The 19,422-nt window shown below is 51.2% G+C and overlaps 1 protein-coding gene across 6 annotated transcripts in view; it reads right to left on the bottom strand.

Moving 5' to 3' along the window:
* PTPRS (protein tyrosine phosphatase receptor type S) overlaps positions 1 to 19,422 on the bottom strand; it is a 170,624-nt gene that overhangs the window by 64,439 nt on the left and 86,763 nt on the right. For 5 of the 6 annotated variants that reach the window (XM_062618729.1, XM_062618731.1, XM_062618730.1 and 2 more), the window contains exons 3-5: positions 10,839 to 10,984; positions 9,765 to 9,906; positions 1,736 to 1,924 (exon numbers count right to left, since the gene is read on the bottom strand). The exons of the other annotated variant lie outside the window; for it this stretch is intronic. In XM_062618729.1, coding sequence (XP_062474713.1) covers positions 1,736 to 1,924; positions 9,765 to 9,906; positions 10,839 to 10,984 — 477 coding nt within the window. The remainder of the gene's footprint in view (positions 1 to 1,735; positions 1,925 to 9,764; positions 9,907 to 10,838; positions 10,985 to 19,422) is intronic. 6 annotated transcript variants of the gene reach the window in all.

Here is a 19,422-nt window from a genome sequence, read left to right as displayed (position 1 = left end):
TGAAAGCCCCTAAAAGCAGATGAACTCAGAGAGCTCCCAAGTCCAGGAATCTGCACTCCCTCTCACACAAGCAACAGGCTTCCACTCCTAAGGCTGACACAGATGCTTCAGGATTTCAGCAGTTTACTCATTCAAAGCAGCTGTAAATGAGATTAATTCTCAGCAGGTATCTTCTGATTTACCAGAAAAGCCAGGAGTTCACTCTGAGGCTAACCAACGCACTGGAATGAAAACACAGCGCTCGGGTGGCTTGAAGGGAAACAGCAGATCAAACCCAGTTAAAGAGTAGAAAGGCATTCTAGCAAGATGATGAATGTATTAAAACTAATCTGCTTGTGCATTACTCACACTTCAGATGATGGGCACAGAGCATGATATAATGCTAGTTTACCTCTCATTATTTATGCTGAGTGATTTGTTTGATTTGCATTTGCTTCAGCTGTTAGGATAAAACAGAGAGGTCAACCTCATCTGCGTCTGCAGGATTCACCAACCCCATTCAACAAAGCAGTTTAAGTGTCTGCTTGTAAGTTTGCTTCACTGAGTAAGGACGTGCTTACGCAGGTGAATAAAAGCGAACTGGAACGACACTGAATCGTTTCCTCTGGTGCGTCACAGAACTAAAAATCAGTATATGGAACCTTTGCCAAAGAGGGCAAGAGGAAAACCAGACGGTGACACTCTCTGATGTTCAGCTCCAGTGTTGTGGTAGGCAGAGCTGGTTTCTTCAGAGCTGGCAGAGGTCTGGGCAGAAGCAGTTGGCTCTCCCCTGACCAGATGACTTGTAAAATGTCTGCTATGAACAGAGCAGCCCCACTTGCTTCACCAGAGCCTCTGCTCTCCCTTTGCCTACAACAATGCCATTCTTCCACCAAGGAACTCTTGAAGATGTCCCCTTTCTTTGCTACAGGAATGTTCTGAGTAGCTGAAGTGACCCTGCTGGTGCTTGCGAGGTCCAACCACAGAGACACATCTTCTTTAGGCTGGGCCAAAGCCCTCAGTCCAAGGAGTATGTGAAAAGGATTCCTTCTCAGGTTAGTTTGTGTCAAATGCTCGAACTTCCAAAGCTTGTTTCATCTCTGCAGCTACGAATGGAAGTGCTTTCTCAGTGTTATGCCAAACTAAACACACCCGTGCCCTCCTTGCACACACACACACACACACACACACACAGAGAGTGAACGGGCAGATTTAACACGTACAAAAGCATCTCCTGAAAAGTGAATATTGAGAGCTGTCACCGGGACACACACACAAAACAACAAACAGAAAACAAGAGAGACAGATGGACAAGCAGATGGGGAAGATGGAAAACTGACAAGAGCCACGGAGCTGGGGTGCATCTGTTCATGGAGATCTGCCCCATGGAGCACCAAGGGTCACTCCAGAATGCTCACAACTGCTCTCCAGCCATGACTGCAGGGACTTGATGCCCAAGAGATCCTGCAAGAGTTCTTCAACGCCAGCTTTGAGAGGTTCAGTTTACAGCAACAGGCTCATGTTTTGACAGTAAGAGGTTGCCTGAGCTGTGGAACCTACCCCAGGTGTGTGTGGCCTATAGAGCCGTGTCTGCCATAGCAGTTGGTTCTCCCAGCACAAACATAAGGTAATGCCCCAACCCAAACCAGTAACACCTATGTCTCTCAGCCCCCTCTTCTGCTTCAGAAACCTCTGAGCAGTCACTTCACATCTGTCTCTAGGTCCCAATTTCTCTAGTCTCAGACAGAGACCTTACCTGATCTCAGTTGTTTTATCCTCCCGTTGCTTGCACTGGGGTCCACAGGCAGGAAATCTTTAAACCAAGTGATCTCTGGGTCTGGGTTCCCACTGGCTGCACAGAGCATCGTGGCTGTTCGTGTCCGCTCCACCACTTTCAGCTGGGGCCCCATATCAATGTTTGGGAAGCCAGGAGGTAACTGGTCCTCTGGTGGTAGAGAGCAAAGGAAGAGTGGTTAAACACACCCTGGGAATCAGGGCAGTTGATGGAGCTCAATGGAACACACTGAAGAAAGCAGCAGGCATCCTTGCTGCCTGTGCACTGCAGTTTAAAGCAAAGCAACAGTAAATGGTCCATAGATGGTTTGTGAAAAAGCATTATAGAGTAAAATTCACCAGTTTATCCATTCTGTGGGACTACTCTAACATCCTGCATGAAGATTCTGTATTTAAATGCAAACTCTTAAAACCCTTTGGGGCATGGGAGCAGTCACATCGAAGTTGCTCCAGGTCTTGCACTGAATCCCTCGGTCAGGGAAGTGACTGGCACTCTTTTGCTTTTACAGCAGAAGCTGTGCACATGTATCACAAAGATCCCTGCACCACAGAGTCACATTTAAAAGGAGGGGTTCATCTTCCCCCTCCAAACCCCACTGTACGAAACAAACTGCACAAGGGGAATAATGGCAGTGACTGTGTGAGGAGGCTGTGATTTTTAGCTTCATTCATTCAGATACTGCCCTAGAAGAAGAGGGATGTGGCACCAGCACCTAGAAGGCAGGCTCAACTGAGCTTCCTGCTTCCTCTCAATCTTGCCTTTGCCTTCACTAATGAGGGTGAGGAGGGCAATCCTAGCCCGTGCTGCCTGATTTGTGGTAACTAATACAAAACCCCAGTGCTTCCCCCATAATCTTTGTCACAATCTCTTAACTCCTGGGGAACAGAGCTGTCTGACACTGCTGCTGCTCAGGAACATGCCATTTTTCCCCCTCAGAAAATCAGCCTTTGAAGGAGGGCAGCTTGGAGGGAGGATACTGGCACCAGGGTGAGACTTGATAGGGATTCTCTGTCATTTCAAATGAAGCATGTTGAGGAATCGCAGCCTGAGGAATCTATGGCATTGAATCCATCCCCAAAAGCAGGTGAGGGAACAGAAGGGAAAGAACAGAGCATCTAAAAAGGGCAGAAGTTTTTAAAAAGTAACATACATCACCATCAGCTCCCAGTGAAAGCAAGAGGAGCTCTCACAGCAGCAGCAGAGATGGTGGAAACCCTTGCCTTGGTTGGGCCACATCCCTGCCCGCTGCAGGCACAACCAGAGCTCACTTCCTTCTGCTGGCACGTCAGGTATTGGAAGGAATGGAGCCAAACTGGGTATGGCTGAGCCCACAGAGGGTGGAAGAAAAGAGAAGTGGCCTTGCTATGGTGGGTGCTTCTTCCTCGAAGAGCAAAGCAGAGCCGCCAGATCCCAGCACTGCTCTACACAAGCTCCAAACACACACGCGTTGGGTAAGAGATATTACATGCTGTTGTGCCTCACACTCGACTCCTACAAAGCTATGAAATCATGAAGGCAGAGCTAAAGGTTTCTGCGGTGCTCTGATACTCGAGGCCAAGAAACTCTTGCCCAATGCTGTTATTAGCAGTGCACAGCTACTGCAGAGAAGAAAAGGGTTTAAATGCCTCAATTGTGTGTTTAAAAATGCGCATTGTTTCCTTCCTCTGACCACTGCTGGAGCGCTATAAAGGATCTATTGTGACTCACTGGAGAGTGAAATGTATTAACCACATCTCTCCTCATATATCAAAGGAATCTGACCACCAGCAAAACCACAGAGCATTTTATAACTGTTAAAGTAATACAGATCCAGTATGGACAATAAATGTCGTCGTTTCAGTGCATCTGAAGCCCTTCTAAACCAGGCTATTGCATTCTAAATGCTAAACAGCTTTAACCAGGCACTGAACCAACCCTTTGAGCTCTCAGTTCACCAGGCTCTCTGCTTGGGCATCACAGGAGCCTCCAAACAGTGTGTGATCCTGCAGATCCCATGTGCTGCAAACCCCTGGCCCCTCCATGAGTGCGCCTGGGACAGAGGGAGCCTGGGAATTGCTTCCAGCTCCCAGCCAGGCAGGCTTTTAACGTCTTCTCTTCCCTCCTGCTCTTTAACCAGGCGGTGGTGTGCTGTGAAGGAGCTGCTGCCGCATTGGCTGCAGATGACATCATTACTGATTCCTGCTTTCATCCTGCTCCCTGGTGCTGCTGCTCCACCTGGCTCAAACCCCCGGCCTCTAATTTCATCAACCAATTAATCCACAGAGAGAATAACCCTCTCGACTGGCGGGGTGTCTGCGTGCACGTGTGTTGTGTTGGGGGAGGCCTGCTACAACTATTCTGCCTGAGTGTTTCTAATTAAACAAAAATGTTAATCTTGCAGCACAATGTGCAGAATTCCTCTGAGTTTAATTAAAACAACTGCGACTCGAGGCGTGATCAGATTTGAGGATCAGATCAGTGGAGGACGCATCTCTGAACATCACATATTGCACTGATTCAAGTGCTCAGATTTCCTTCCTGCCAGGAAAGTGAAACTGCTTTCATCCCCTAACTAGATTCCCTGTAGTAATGCAATTACTACCTCAGCTCAGTCCCCGTAAGACATGCACACAAGTGCCCTGCCACCCTCCCCATCAATCCCCAAACACCACCCCATCAAACCTGTCACCAAATAAGTAAGTAAGGAACGGCTTGGATCGTGAGTTCTCCTTCTAAAAGCAGCCCAGGCAACTGCAAGAACAAAAGAAACAAGGCACAAGCTGAAGATGCTTTAAGGGCACACCTGGGCAGCTGCCTGCTGCTGACTATCATGTTAGCTCATGCAGGCAGATGTTTTCACGTGTTGCCCTTGCCATATTAACAGAGTACCCTAAACACCTTGTTCATACCTGCTTAGACTGAGGTGCTTAAAGACACCCCTGATGAAAAGCTGATGAATTACCTCAAGGCCACTGAACAAAGCAGAGTGAGAAAGAACAGAGAGAGGCAGAGAGAGAAGAGCACTTCAGTGTTCATCTGTAATAAACCCTACCAGAGGATGTGCCTCGAAGCCAGCTGGGCGCATGCGCTGCCACACACGGGGTCACACAGAACAAGCACGGGTGCCCCTTGCTGCCTCCCGGGTGCTCTGGAAGGTGGCAGCTCTGTGGTTACCTAATTGGCTATGCTGGAAATGTGGATGATGAGGAAAGGTAAAGTGGATGGTGCTGCTGCTCTTCACCCCACAGGGTGTGCACAGATGTTTGATAATGGAGAGGAGAAGCAGTGAGTGAGCATTATGGGCGCTCTACGTATTGAATGCAGAAAGCCACAATGAGGATGCTGCTCAAGTGAGGAAGAGGAGTCATTATTTGCTCTTTGAAGACATGTGGCCCAGCTCATAGGTGCTGTCAGGTCTCTAAGCAGTCAACTAGCCTTGCTTCAGGGTGGAGGAACCAAGAACACAGAGAAGAAGCAGCTTGAGTGACAGGAGTTTTAAGCTGAATCAGGATCAAAATCCAGCACTCCTGGAATTTATTCCTGTTCTTTGCATTAACTTCATGAACACTCACAGCTGTCCCCTCCCCAAAAGGCCTCCTGGCATTATGTGCCTTGGGAAATTACAAGTTCTTTCCATCACTGCATATGTATCTGTGTCTTAGCTAACTGTTACTTCACAGGCAAAGACAATGCTAATACACGGAGGAGTCTCAGTAAATGCTCTGTTGAGCCCATTCATTTTGATCTGGAAGTTTTATTAGGAAAACAGAAATAACCTAACAATGTTATTGAAAATTTGCAGCCTTATAAACAATAAAACATGCTTAGATCTGTGTGATGGACCTCGTAACAGCGCAGGTAATCCAGCGTCTTTCCTGGCTAACGTCTCCCTAGATACCCCCGTTAGAAAGGCATCTGAGGTAACATCACTCTGACATTATCCACAAGCTACACAACTGATTTGCTTCCAATGCTGCCTGATGTTCAGGTCACTACAAGAAAAGCAGAACAAGTCAAGTTTGAAGCAAGACTGCCAAGAACTTGTCAAGTGGCAAGGTCACATTTCCGAGGGGCCGCCTGCTCTCGAAGATGCGCTGCTGGGGGGCCCCAGGCTTTCTGCTGAGCATCTAGAACTGATTTATCTTTAGCTCTTGCTGATCTAAAGCCAACCATTACGAAAAGCCCCAACCAAACAGCAGGGATCTGGCTAGAACTTTAGACATGCCCACACCAGATCTCCTCGTGGAGTAGGAGATGTGTGAGGAAAAACACAGGCCAGAATTGGTAAGAGGAATGTATGACCGCTTCCTAACAAGACATCAACAGGGAAAAACTACTAAAAGAATTTTAGAAGTCTGTCCACAGCAGCCTGAATCATGCTCTGGTACCAGGTACCACAGCCCTTACCAGTCTGATAGCTCCCCTCAATTTTCCAGAGCACAGTAATCCTCAGGAAAAGACAGCATCAGCCAGCACGCAGCGAGCAACACATCGGGGCACAGTGAATTTTGTTCCATTACATTTAACTGGACCAAGCCCTGTTTTTTATGGGATCACGCTGCATTTATTACTGACTCCCAAAGGGAGACTCCATGGAACTGTCTCTATCAGCTTCAACAGAGCAAAGCACCAAACTCTGCCTGGACTCCAGCTCGTGCCTCCCAGCAGCAGAGGCAATGCAGGCAGAAAGCTGAGGCAAAGCTCCCTTCCCCTCAGCTGCAGGCAGCATGGGCCAGCCCTTCACAGCACGAGGATCTCTGTCTCAGGCTACTAAGCAAGTAAAGAAAGAGTATGATCTGTACAGAGGAAGCAGTAATGATAATAAACATGTAATCTTTGCTGGGAGCGTGGAGCTTACAGAATGATACCAACTGGGAGCTGGGTGCCTGTGCCAAGCCGCTTCCTTCATGCCTAAGTTATAATGAAAAATGACAGCAGCTGGAGTCAACAATAACTGGAAAATGCTTCCCAAAACCACTTTCCTTCCTTTTCTTCGGGCTCTGCAGCAATCAGGTTTGCAGGCACTACATCTAGCCAGCTGTGGAAAGAACAGCAAGTCTCCACAGCCCTATCAAAACTCAAATCCCTTGAGAAGCAGAGCAGGAAGGACAAACAAGCCAGAGGAGCTGCTGTTAAGAGACTCTGTGTAAGTTGAATGGTGTCCATCACAAGCTCTGCTTCCCAGAAGCTCCCCAAGGTTTCCTCTCCTGCAGCTTCCTGTTTTTAAGTGAATGCATGTGGATTTCTACCCGGGTCTGATCCAGGAGTAGTCATGTACATAAGCAAAAAGGGGTTTACTCTCAATCCCTCCAGCAGCTGCATCTAGGAGGGAAGAATGTATTATTCATGTATTATCAAGAACATTGTCTGTTCATGAGACTGCTCTGCACTGAGGTAGAGGATGTCCTGTAGCTGCCCATGAACGTGTACAGCATGAAGGTACACACATCTGTGTCTAACTGTGACCACAACAGCAAAGCCACCAGGCTGCAGCATGACTGCAAAGCCCACCCTGCCGACTATGGAAGGGCACGGGCCCAGGTTTCCCTGCTCCGCGGTCCGCCAAGGGAACAGCTTCCACAAATGACAGCTCACATTCCTCTCCGAGCTGTGGAACAGCCCCCAGCTTTATGCTAAGCATGAGTCCTGAAAGTGAGAGGAGACGGGAAGGAGGAGGAGGCCTTGCAACGAAAGACAGAGAAAAGACAAACAGGAGAGTGGGAGAAAGCAGAAGGGGAGGAAAGCAGAGGAATAGATGCCAGCATGCTAACTTTGTGGAGCTTAGCGGATTTGTGCTTGGTCCTTTTGACTTTCCCAGCACTTAGAAGTGTGGATAAAGAGGAGACAATCTTTGCTGTGGGAAAGCTAAGGCAAGATTAAGGATGGAATAACTCCAGCTGAGCAGGCAAGGGGAGGGTATGCTACACAAACTGCTTCCTTGGGCTCTTCAAGAGCATCCTGGCCGAGCCCTGCAGCTGATCACTGCTCCCCAGCATTCCATGAAGCAGGTATCCTCGCTGCTCTCGCACAGTCCCCTCACCGGGCTACCAAACAAGGCAAAGAGCATAGGAAGGCTTGTGTAACACGGGAGCAGAGCACGCAGTCGTCATGTTGTGGTGGGATCAGCAAAGTGCGTAATTAGTCAGGTGGTGGGGAGATGCAGCTCCTGTCCTGTCATCTGCCTCTTCAGCTGACGTGGCTGATGCTGACACCGGAAGGAAGGGCTGCAAAAAGACACGTGCAAAGAACCTTGGTCCCTAAGGACAAGCACTGAGCTCAGCTCCTCCTTCCCTACAGACTGCAGCTTTCTTTTGGTGCAAAGTGCCTTGAAAACGCTGTGAGAATCCAAGGGATTTGTAAGGGCTGCAGCTGGAGGAAAACCTTCTCCTTTGCCACTGCCTGTAGCTAAATTCAAGGGGTAGAAACTTTGGAGTATGATGGCAGGGCACTTCTCCCAAACTGTCACAGCTCCCAAGGAATACACAGGAGTAAGTGTGAAGAACAAGGCTCCCAGCCCTCTGCAGTAACTTCAGCTAGACACACTCTTGTCATCAAGCACAGTTCCAATCTCCTGACAGATCCATCCCACCACGTACTGCTAACAGAAGGTTAAATGCCACGCCAGGCAAAGGAGCTACACAAAGATTTAAGTGCACCTACACAAATCTGTCAGGCATGACTGGACCACAGGCCCACATGCTCAAAGGCAGCCAGCATCTTGACAAGACAGAACCTGCCGGGTGGGCAGCAGAAGGGATATTCCCTGCTACAAGGGGAGGTCAAGGGCTTTGCCATGTGCTCTTTATGTCTGGTCTTTATTTACTGCTGTACGTTGGGGATTTGCAGACAAATTTCACTCTGCACTATGAAGGAGGCGCTCAGTGTCTGTTCAAACACAAGGATTTGAGATGCTCTTGGAGAGAACACTGAAGAAAAAGCAACTGGCACAGATGCAGAGCTTCCTTATGAGGATCACACACTGCCTGGAGCACCTAAACCTGTTGGTAGCCATGCTCGCTGCAGAAATAATGGCTCCTACTGCAAGTACCATGGCTTTGCTACAGCCCCTTCTGCTGCTGGCTTCATCAATAGCCAGTGTTCCCAAGCGGGGCTCCCTTCAGGAGCAAACAGGCAGGTATCCACCACAACCCTCTTGCCCGGGTCACCTGCGTTGCCCTGTATTTGAGCAGAGGACCCCACACCTCTTCTCCCCTAAAATGGGTTAGTTTTAGCAAGCAGCCCAGCTGAGTGCTTCACACAATGATGCTGCCCATCTCCGGGGTAAGAACAGCAAACGTCCAGAGGCATCCACAGCACCAGCATATTGTTCCCTCCCCCACATCAAGTTCAGGGAGCATGCTTCAAACAGATGACATGAAGGAGGCATCCATGTAAACATCCTCTATAGGGGAGAGAAGTGGGAAAAGAACCAGAACAGAAATGAAGCAGGGAACTGTTTTCTTGGTGAGAGCATGAGCAGAGGACCTCTGGAAAGGGGGAAGATGCCCGGAAGGGCAAACCAGGTACCTTGCTCAAGGGAAGAGGTTGGCATTGATAACAACTGCACAAAAGCCTCTGCAGATGCATACTCAACCTCAGCCCATTAAGTGATTCCCTCAATGAGGGTTTCCTAGGGTGTGTGGATGAGTGGTGCCACGTTTCTGAGGAGATGATGGGGACGTTTTGGTGCCGCTTATAAACCTGGGGAAGGAATTTTTCTTGGAGGGGAGGGAAGATCATAGACTCATTGGATAATTCAGGTTGGAAGGAACCTCAGCCCATCATCCAGTCAAACCTCCTCAAGTGGTCCAGTTTTAGCTTTGTTTCTTACACAGGGATTTTACTCTGCAAGAGCAAAACAGACCTGACAGTCCAAACAAAGCAAAACAAGGCAGACCTGTGCCTTGGCCATGCATTTTTTAACAGCCTTCCCACTGCTAGGAAGGAACAGAGAGGCTGAGGCTCCCTTTCCCCTGTGACACTGACACATGGCAGGCAGGCGTGCTCTTACCTCGGAGGACGGTGAGCTTGGCATGGACGGTGACCTCCCCGTGAGGGTTTTGAGCAACACACTCATAAATGTTCTCATCCCGGGGAGTGCGGAGGGGCTGGATCCTCAGAACAGCACCTGCACTTTCATCAAATTCAATTGTCTGGGGGGTAAAGGGGAAGAGAGACACACAGTAAGCCTCTTTGGCTTGCGAGTAGAAGGTTTGTTCCTGCTCCGAAAGGAGGCACAAGCATTTATAGAAGCACACACACTCACAAACACACTTCAGCAGCTGCCTTGCAATCCCCTACACATAACTGACATGGTCAACTTGTCTCTCCACTGACCTCGAGATGACAAGAGAACTGTCACATGGCAAACCCTGTCTCTGACCCCCCAGAAGTGCTATGTACATCTCCAACGCTCTGAAAGAGGGAGCCATGGTGATGGTGTGTGTGGGGTGGGTGTTCAGAGCACAACTGCGACGGAGGAGGAGGAAGCAGAGCAAGTGAAAACAAAATAAAGATGAACCCCCGCCTTGTTCCTCCATCTGCATGGGCAGCTGACACCACAAAGCTCCTCTCAGCACACAGCTGCCTGGCAGGGCTGAGCCCCACAGCAAATTCCACACGATGACCTCCTAGTCCTTGTTCCTCCACTCTCATTCCTATCTAAACAATGCCAATTGCTTGGGTCTGCTTGCCAGCAACTGCAACGTTACTCCAGGCTGTCCCAGGGTTAAAATAATGAGCCACGGATGAGTCTGAAAGGTGCATTTACAGAGCTGAAGTGCCATCAGCTTACTTGGGGTTTCTTAGGGAAGGAAGAAGGCAGCTTCATATTATGTCCCAGGAGGGGAAAAGGAACAACAAAAAACTTCAATAAGGTAAGTGAGCCAAGATTCCCTTGCTTTGGAACAAGCCCAGCTGTTGACATGGCCAAGAGCTTGCATTTCAGTCCTGCTGCTGTTAAAACTCCTCCCCTTCCAAACCTCCCTTTATTATCAGGCCTGAGGATGGCCAAAGAAGAGCACTAGCTGCTTTGTGTCAGTCTCTCCCTCTTTAGAGAGACACAGATTTCAAGGACATCTCTTACCTCAAACCTCTGAGAGTTCACTTTCTTCCCTTTCTTGTTCCAGGTGACACGTGGCTTTGGGTCTCCAGTGGCTTGGCAGACAAAGGAGGCCACCCCTCCTGACACACCAATTTGGTCCACAGGTTTCTTAATGAACACAGGGGGACCTTTAAGAGAAAAAAGGAATTCCCATCACTGGCACAAGGAAAACCAAATTCAACTAAACCCTGTTTGTAATTAATAGTTGTGTTATCACTGCCATTCTGTAATGATCCCAGATGAAATGAAACCTCTTGGCCTGTTAGGAAACAACAGTCTGTATCTCCACTTTACATACGAAGAAGCTACAGCACAACATGATTACAACAAAGAGATTTCAATGCAATGATGTTGCAAAGTTTCTTTTGCTTCTGAAAAGAGGACTTCTAAACTGTTTTAGCATTCTGCCCTTGCAAAGTCCAACTAATGATCACCACCAAAAGCTGGTGAACCTGAAAACACAGAATTGTGCTCCCCAAATCCTAGCAGATGACCACAACATCAAGGAATGGGGGACATTTATAGGAACATACCCAATACAGGGGTAAAAGGGGAGATAAATGGTGTAGGAACTTGGTTTTAGGGTATGGTATGAAACCTCCTTGGCTTGCAGTACCTCTGTTTTCATCTGCAAGTGTTTCCTCTGCCCCTCACTGGTTCATATACACAGCAACAGATAAGCCATCCTTTGGAACAGGACACAGCCCAACAGACAGAAGCTGTGATCCTTTCAAAACAATCCAGTTGTCAAGACCAAGAGCACGGCAGCCAAGTCTGCAGTCAGCTCCTGCAGTTCCCCCTTCCCCTCTCCTCATCATGAGCCATCTGAGAAAAACAAGGGATTCATGCTGCTGAGGAAGCCAAGAGCTCTTCAAACTCCTCTCATAACCAGATGCTCAAAGGTGCGGTGATGCCTGAACACACTCAGAGCCTGGGCTGTGGTTTAGCCAGCCTGGACCCAAAGGAACACCACCCTGCCACTGACTTCCATCCATGTCTGCCTGCCTTCAAAAGCTTGGAGGGGAGAGGATGCCGGGATGGGCTTTCTGACCAAGGGAGGCGTCAGTGGCCTCCTTGTGATAGGAGGATGAGGCCAGACGTGTCTGTGCTGAACCTGTATTGCCTGCATCCTCTGGGAACGCTCCCGCCGCGCTCCAACCTGCCTTCCCTGCACAGTTTCCTCTCATCTAGTTAGTTGGAAATTGATTGAAATATTGAAATGACGAGGCCACAGCTGTGTTCAAATAAAATCACTCAGATCATAAAGTTGCCGTCTGTTATTCTTGAGAAAAGGAGACTCTGAAACGTGCTTCTTTAGATGTACAGGCTCCCAGCCTGTAAAATAAGGTGGAAAGAGCCTACCACAGAGCTCCAGAAGAGGGCAAATGGCAGCTAGAGACAAGTCTCCAGGGTCTTTTAGGGGTCGAAAGATAAAAGGAAGCATGCTCTCCTTCCCTGCCCGGTGCGGCCAGCAGGATATAAATAAAAGCCACTGAGCAAGCTCACGTGATGCAATCAAGCATTTGTTTCCATGCTGGAGGTAAATACAATTCACTGGAGCTGTTTATGTCCCCCCGAATGCTGTGTGTACAAAGCACCAGCTTTATAAATACCCCAATCTATATTTAGAGGTCAGCCGTCTTTGCAATGTTACCGCTAAAGGTTACCAAGCAAGTCCCGCTGGAGGTAACAGCACCGGGGAATCATCGGAGAAAGGCAAACCCAAAACCTTGCTTCAGGCTGAAATACACATGCTCCCTCTGCCAGCAACCCGACTTCCTTCCTCTCTTCTCCTCAGTTCAATATCTGAAGAGGTTGCGGAAGTCAATTCCGAAGGTACAGGCAAAAACATCCAGGGCTTTTAAGAACACTTTATTGATGCAAGTTCATTTCCTAAAATAAAAGCCCCTAATAATCCTTAATGTCACATATACATTTAAATGAGTGCATGCAGGATGATGAGAGCACAGCTGAGGAGGAAAATAAGGTTCTATTTCTGTCTTGAAGAAAGGGACGGTGCTCTAAAATAAAATAGCCTGCTCGGAGGCATTGCTCAGCAGCCCTTTCCGGGGAGCTCCATGGGCTCAGTGTGTGAGCTGAGCTCACCGCAGCGCGGAGCTGCCTACGACAAACTCAGCGAGAGACAAAGAAACCCAGCCTGAATGCCTCCCCCCCAACCCGCTCCATTGTGCTACTCACTTGGAAAATGAGCGAAAATCACAGCTAAATGGTTGATGCTAAAATTGCCCGAGCCTCTGAGCTCCAGACGTTGATTGTGCCCCCCCACGCTGTGCTCTCCACCTATGCACCCCCAGTCACTGCAGCACTTGTCACTGCAGCCCACGCCGACCGCACGACGCTCTCCCCTCCGAGAAGGAGCAAGGCAGTGCCATGGCAGGCAAGGTGATGGTGATACGAAGCTGGAACAAACTCCTCCGTGCTGCGTGGGACTGCCACAGCTCCGCCACGCCAGGTCCAGCCTGCAGCGAACACCGAGGTGGGATTCGCTCTCCAGCTCTGCAAACCCCTCTGAAAGGCTCCAAAAGCAGGAACAAGGCACCACGAGGAAGTGAAACGCTCTCAGCCCGCTCCAAAGGGATTATGTGTTTCCCCTGGTCTGCTGGACCTCTGCTTTAAATGAAGGAACAGAAATCGGAGACAGGCATTCCCATTTGACATCCCTGCACTCCAGGAGATGTTCTTCAGCATCTTCCCTCATGGAGAGCTCAGAACAAGCCAGCCTTGGAAAGCCCAGGCTGGAATCCCACCTCGGCCCAGTGGTCACAAGAGATTCCTCTTTCCCCATTTCTCGGCTTCCAAAGTAGCAGAACCTGGGTTTTGGTTTTTATCAGTATCAAAACGGGAATGGAAAAACCTCGAGCTTAAAGGAATATTCCTGCTCCAAGAGTCTTCCTGCAGGGCCTGGGTCTCTGCAGAGGGGGATGGAGAGGCCGGATGGCTCCTGTGTACCTGTCGTTCTTCTCCACAGCTTAACAGCCATTGAGTCAAACCGAACCTCTCAGTCCTGCCCACCACCTACACACCGCCCCAAAGCAAGAGCCGGGGCAAGCAACACCCGCTCCATACAGCATACAAACTGGAAGGAAGAGACACTCATGCCCCATCCATCCCATCCTGCCACCCCTTCCAGACAGCCCTGAGCCCCTGACGGGCAGGAGCTGCAATGGGGTATGGGGGTGCCCTACTCCTCCCCAGGGCACATGCACTGCAGAGCAGGGTGCAATAACCCACGTAAGGCTGCATACCAGGCAGCCTTCCTCAGAAGAGGAGAGTGCTGCTGCCTCCCTTCTCCTTCCATCCTTCTTTCATGGGGCACCAAAGCAGGAAAAGCTCTTCAAATGCAGCCATGTACAAGAAACCCCAACCCAGCATCTCCCTGGTGCCGAGACACGGATGACAAACGAGTGAGCAGCTTTAGAGCAAGGAGGGATGTGGGAGTGGGGAAAAGGAGGGGACGCCTCACCCTTTACACCCAAACATCCCTCAGAAACTGCTGCCACAGCGAACAGACGAGGCACAAGCAGACAGCAGAAACATCAAGAGCCAAAGCCAGAGGAAAGGACGGAGAAGCCAGAGGTGGTTTGAGGAGTGGGTTTGAGGAGGGTGAAGAGGTCTGAGCTGAGAGCAGAATGGGAGCAGGGGGGCAGACACAGCAAAAGCATGGATCCTTGGCTCCCATCACGCTGGTCTCCAAAGTGAGCCCAGCACTGCCAGCACTGCAGTGGGGTCACGGAGGGACAAGGATGCATTTGGCCTCACAGACACGTCCCAGGGTGCCTGCACTGCAAGCTCCTGCGGTAAAGCCCTCAGTGCCGACGGGCACGGGTGCTGGCGCACGGCCCCGCGCCCCTCTGCCATGGGGGAGAGGACAGCCCAGCCACTGCTGCCAAAATGGCCAGGAGACCTCGCTGGGGCCGGAGCTGCTGCCCTGCCCTCAGCCACAGCCGCGGGGCAGGAAGCGGCTGCTCCCTCAGGAACACGGCCGCCACGCTCCCCGCCAGCCGCCCCCACAGCGGAGGCCATGCTCGCAGGGGGTCTCACCCCAGAGGCACCAAGAGGTGGCCGGAGGCTGGTCCCTGACCACGCCGCTGCGTTGCCTGCCTCGCCTTCAGCAAGGAAGAAGCAGAGCGAGGGGTCCCGAGGCACCCCCACACCCCTGCACCCCGGCTCTCTGCCCCCACCTCCAGCCCCGCAGCGGGGACCCGGTGCTGAACCGAGGGGGTCAGATTCACCTCGGAGCTTCACACCCAGGGAGGCACCTCCATGATGGAGCCTGAATGAAGACAGCAGCCTGAGCCTGGCTGCAAGGGCCCCTTGTCCCCGGCGGAGCCATCCCTGCAGCCACAAACCCCCTCCTTTACCAGGTCTGGCTTCCATTCCTGGTGCCCCTGGTCCCCGCTCTGGTGGAAGCCCACACACCGGAGCCGGCATTCAGCTCCTCCTTTGCTGGTGAGTAAACACTCATTATTCCCGGCCTGGGGAACGCGGGGCCTGAGCTCCGCCACAGGAAGCAAAGCGAAAGGCAGAGCACAGCAGGCAGGCCATTTCCCGGCTGCTTGGCCAGCCTGTCACAGCCTTGCCCAGCGCACACAGCAGCCCCACTGCTCCCTCCGACAGACGGCCCCGTCGTGCTGAGCTCCCTGCGGGGCTGCCCGCCATGAGAGTGCCCACACTGCCAGGGAGACTGAGGGCACGTCAGCCAGCAACCACCTTTACCCGAGCTCAAAACCACCAAGCAGGTCCAAATTTACCCGTATTTGTGCACACACACACATATGTGCTCCTCTGCCTGTCAAGAACGAAGGTAAAGATGAGACCATCGAGCCATTCACGGTCAGTGTTATCCTGCTGCTCTCCCAGGCTCCGGAATGGGGATGCAGCGCTCTGGCTCTGATGCAGACTGGGCTGACCATGGGCACTCTTCCCCTGCCCGCACATCCCGAGCGCGGAGGTGCCGATCCCCACTGCTCATCCCTGCCTCGGTCCAGACACCAGGAGCAGAGCGGAGGCCGCTCTCAGGACAGCACTCAGCACCCCGGGGGGCACCGCACACAACCACAGCCTCTGAACACCGCGACAGAGCAGGAAAGGAACCACCAGAGATGACCAGTGACAGAGCTCAGGGATGCTCTTCCCGGTGCACTTCTTGGTGGGAGAAGATAAAAACCGAAGGCCACACAACAGCTTTGTCACGTCCCAGCCACCAGGTCACGTTGGCTTCAGCGCTGACATCTCTCGTTAGTTCTCACCCCTCGCTGACTTCAAGAGCAAGGAAGGAATCCGATGGTGTTCTCGCTGGCATACAAAGGGTTAAACCCCCTCTCTTCCTCCTCTGCTTTCCATCACCATTTCCCACAGGCTCACAAGGGGACAAGGAGCACAAGGTGCTCCCCAGCTACAGCCCTGGGTGGTAGCGCTTTCATCTCCTCCCCCAAATCCTCTCCAGGAATGCATGATCCAGCTCCAGCCATGCACTGAGTGCTCCTCAGCTGCTGGAGGAGATGCGTGTCACACACCTGGGCTGCTGCGTGCCCTGCATTTGCGGGATCCGGGTGGGAGTGCTGAGCAGTGGGGGACAGCCTGGAGGCATGGCCGGAGGAGCAGAGGAACAGCTTTGTCACACCAGTGACCGGGAGATAGAGGAGAGCAGAGGGTAGGAAGGATGGGAAATCAGTGGGGATAAGGAGACATCAACAGGAAAGATTTAGACTGGACATTAGGGAGAAATTCTTTAGTATGAGGCTGCTGAGGCGCTGGCACAGGGTGCCCAGAGAAGCTGTGGCTGCCCCATCCCTGGCAGTGCTCAAGGCCAGGCTGGACACAGGGCTTGGAGCAAGCTGCTCCAGTGGAAGGGGTCCCTGCCTGTGGCAGGGGTTGGAACTGGGTGAGCTTTAAGGTCCCTTCCAACCCAAACCAGTTTGATTCTATGAAAATGCAAGAGAACTGGAGCAAGATGGAAAGGAGGGAGGTGTTCAGAGCCAGAGCAGGGAAGTGAAGATTACATGGAGGAGACAAACCATGGAGCAGATGAAAACGGGAGAGAGCAGCCAAATTTGAGACAGATGGAGAGTGGGGAGCAAGAATGGGATGTTTGGAATGGGTCTGTATTTCAAAGCAGCGGCACTGGGGAGCGGGGGAGCTTGCAAGAGGGGTAGAGGCAGGGAAGATGGCTCTGTGATTTACACTTGTCTTCACAAGAGGAGCCAGAGCTGCAAACCGGGAGCAGGACTGATGCAGGCGATGGGGAGGGTCTCTATGGAGAGGTTCAACAAGACTGAAAACACCCCTTTGGAAGGGTCCTGCACAGACTCTGGACCTCAAATGCAGGGTTTTACCAGCAGATCCCACACTTCTTTTCCCCGCGGGCTGTTTCCCAGTGCCTCGCAACGAAAGTTAAAACGAGGGGTTTCTGACAGAACAAACAAACAAGGAGTGAATTATATTCCATTTCCCCGTCAATAACTTCTCCCCAACCCAGTCGTCTTATCATCATAAAAAGTCCATTAAGCAGTAATTGGGGAGGCAGCAGAACGCGGGGCTGGGCCGCTGAACACGAGCACGCTCGCTCCCCAACTGGCCTTTTCTGGGAAGGCAGACAGGATAATTATAGGCTTCAGACAGAGACTTCCTCTTACTGTCAGCAGCTCCTGGCTCCCTTCAGGGAGATGGGACTGGCGAGGCTGGGAAGGGAGGGTAAAAAAAGACCAAGGATGTTTTTTTAGAAGTGAAATCTTCCACCTTGCTATTCCCCCGCTGCTGATCCACCAAAGCCTGCACCCACCTCAGCAAAGCTGGGCTAGACAGGACTGAAGGCAGGTGTATTCCCTGCTGGACACAGGGGAATGGCACTTGAAAGATTCCCCCCTCTCCCTTCCTGCAAGGCTGCAGGGAATGAAGGAGAGCAGTGAAGGATATGACCCAGCATGGGATTTAACACAAGCAGAAGATGGGTGAGATAGAGCGAGAATTCATTTCATCCCCCTTTGCTACCCTGGCTGTCCAACAACCCCAATGCCTGCTCCTTTCTGACGCCAGCCTGCGCTGCCAGCTTGCACCCTGCCCCTCAGCCTGGATGAGGCAGCACACCTTCCATAGCCAGCACCGTACCAAGCTGCTCTTGCCAGGAGGTTTGTCATTTTAGGGATCTGGCACATCCATACAGGCTCCTATCTGCCACTCACTCAGATACAGACCCTTTGGAAAAGGAGACACGGGCCTGCAGCAGTGGAAGCAGGGTAAGACTGAGGCTACCAAAGATCTATTCCTAGTTCTGACACCCAAGGTGAGAAAAACCACGTTCTCCTGCCTGCTGGAGGGAAAGCATAATCCCTCCTTCTGGTCTAGTTTTTGGAGACGGAACCAGGCCTTATCGCAGGGGAACAGCAGCTAGCATGAAGTCATCCAGTTTCAGCAGGAATTCTCCAGGCTACCATCATACATCCATATGTATGGAAGGGATCCACCTCTCTCCACAGCACACAGGGTGCTTGTCTCTGCCACAGATCAGTCACAAACCCAGTGCCTGGCACCTATCACAAAGCAAAAGAGCAGGCTGGAAGCCCTCAAACCCAAGCACATCCTACCCATAGAGGCAGACAAAGAACAACGAGAGCTGAAGGATCTTCCTGGCTCGCTGGGTGATGATCACAGGAGCCAGGCTCAAGGTGATCTTTAACTGCTCATCTGCAGAACACCTCCAGTGTCACTGTATACACTCGTTCCAACAGATCCGAGCCCAGGCTGAAGATCTGGCGCTCACCGGCATGCTCTGCCTGATGAGTAACCCCAGCAGCTCCACGGAGGTGAGGGAGGAAGAGGACGGAGCCGAATTAATTTGACTTTATTAATTAAAACCCCCACCAAGCCTCCTCACCCCACCGCTCTGTGGGGGCTCTGTGTATGTGGGGGGGGGAGCTATGCTCATTAATTATGCAGAGAATGCAAAGCTATCGGCCTCTGAATGAGCTGAAAGTGAGGAGGAACCCGTTCAGAGCGGGCAAAAACGGCTCCCCAAGGCAGCTGAGATTTCTCTTGCAACTTCAAAGGACAATAAATTATTCAGCGCGCTCGCGCCACTCCGCACGCTCTCACACTCTCTCCCCTTCTCAATTTTATGCTCCTGAGTCAATTAAAGGTTTGCAGGACTTGGGGAAACTTTGTGGAATGCTAAACCACGCGCAGCTCCTTCTGCTGGGCTGGGTTTGGTTTCTTCCTTCTTTAAAGCTTTGCTTTTCCTCTTGGCCTCAAAAGGCAACAGAAACGATGCTGTGCATTAGAGATGAAGCTGCCAGCACCAGGTTTAAGTTAGCCTGCATGGTACAGCAACGTTTCATGTCTGCAACAAGCAAGACGGGACATGCTTCATCTCTGCGCAATGCTGCTGTGAAAACAGGTCAAGCCATGTTCCATGTCAACTGTGTGAACCATTCATTGCAGTAGCCTCTTTCAAAGTCCTAGTGGTAGATGTCCAGAATGTATTTCTAATGCTGCCTCCTGGCACTCCTCAGGTCCAGGTTAGCCGCGATCTCTTCCACAGTCACGCTGT

The sequence above is a fragment of the Pezoporus occidentalis genome, unplaced genomic scaffold, assembly GCF_034315485.1.
Source record: "Pezoporus occidentalis ecotype Australia unplaced genomic scaffold, CSIRO_AGI_Poc_V1 ctg202, whole genome shotgun sequence".
Classification (NCBI taxonomy): domain Eukaryota; kingdom Metazoa; phylum Chordata; class Aves; order Psittaciformes; family Psittacidae; genus Pezoporus; species Pezoporus occidentalis.
Note: the sequence above shows the minus strand (reverse complement) of the source record. Positions and strands in the feature narration are given on the sequence as shown.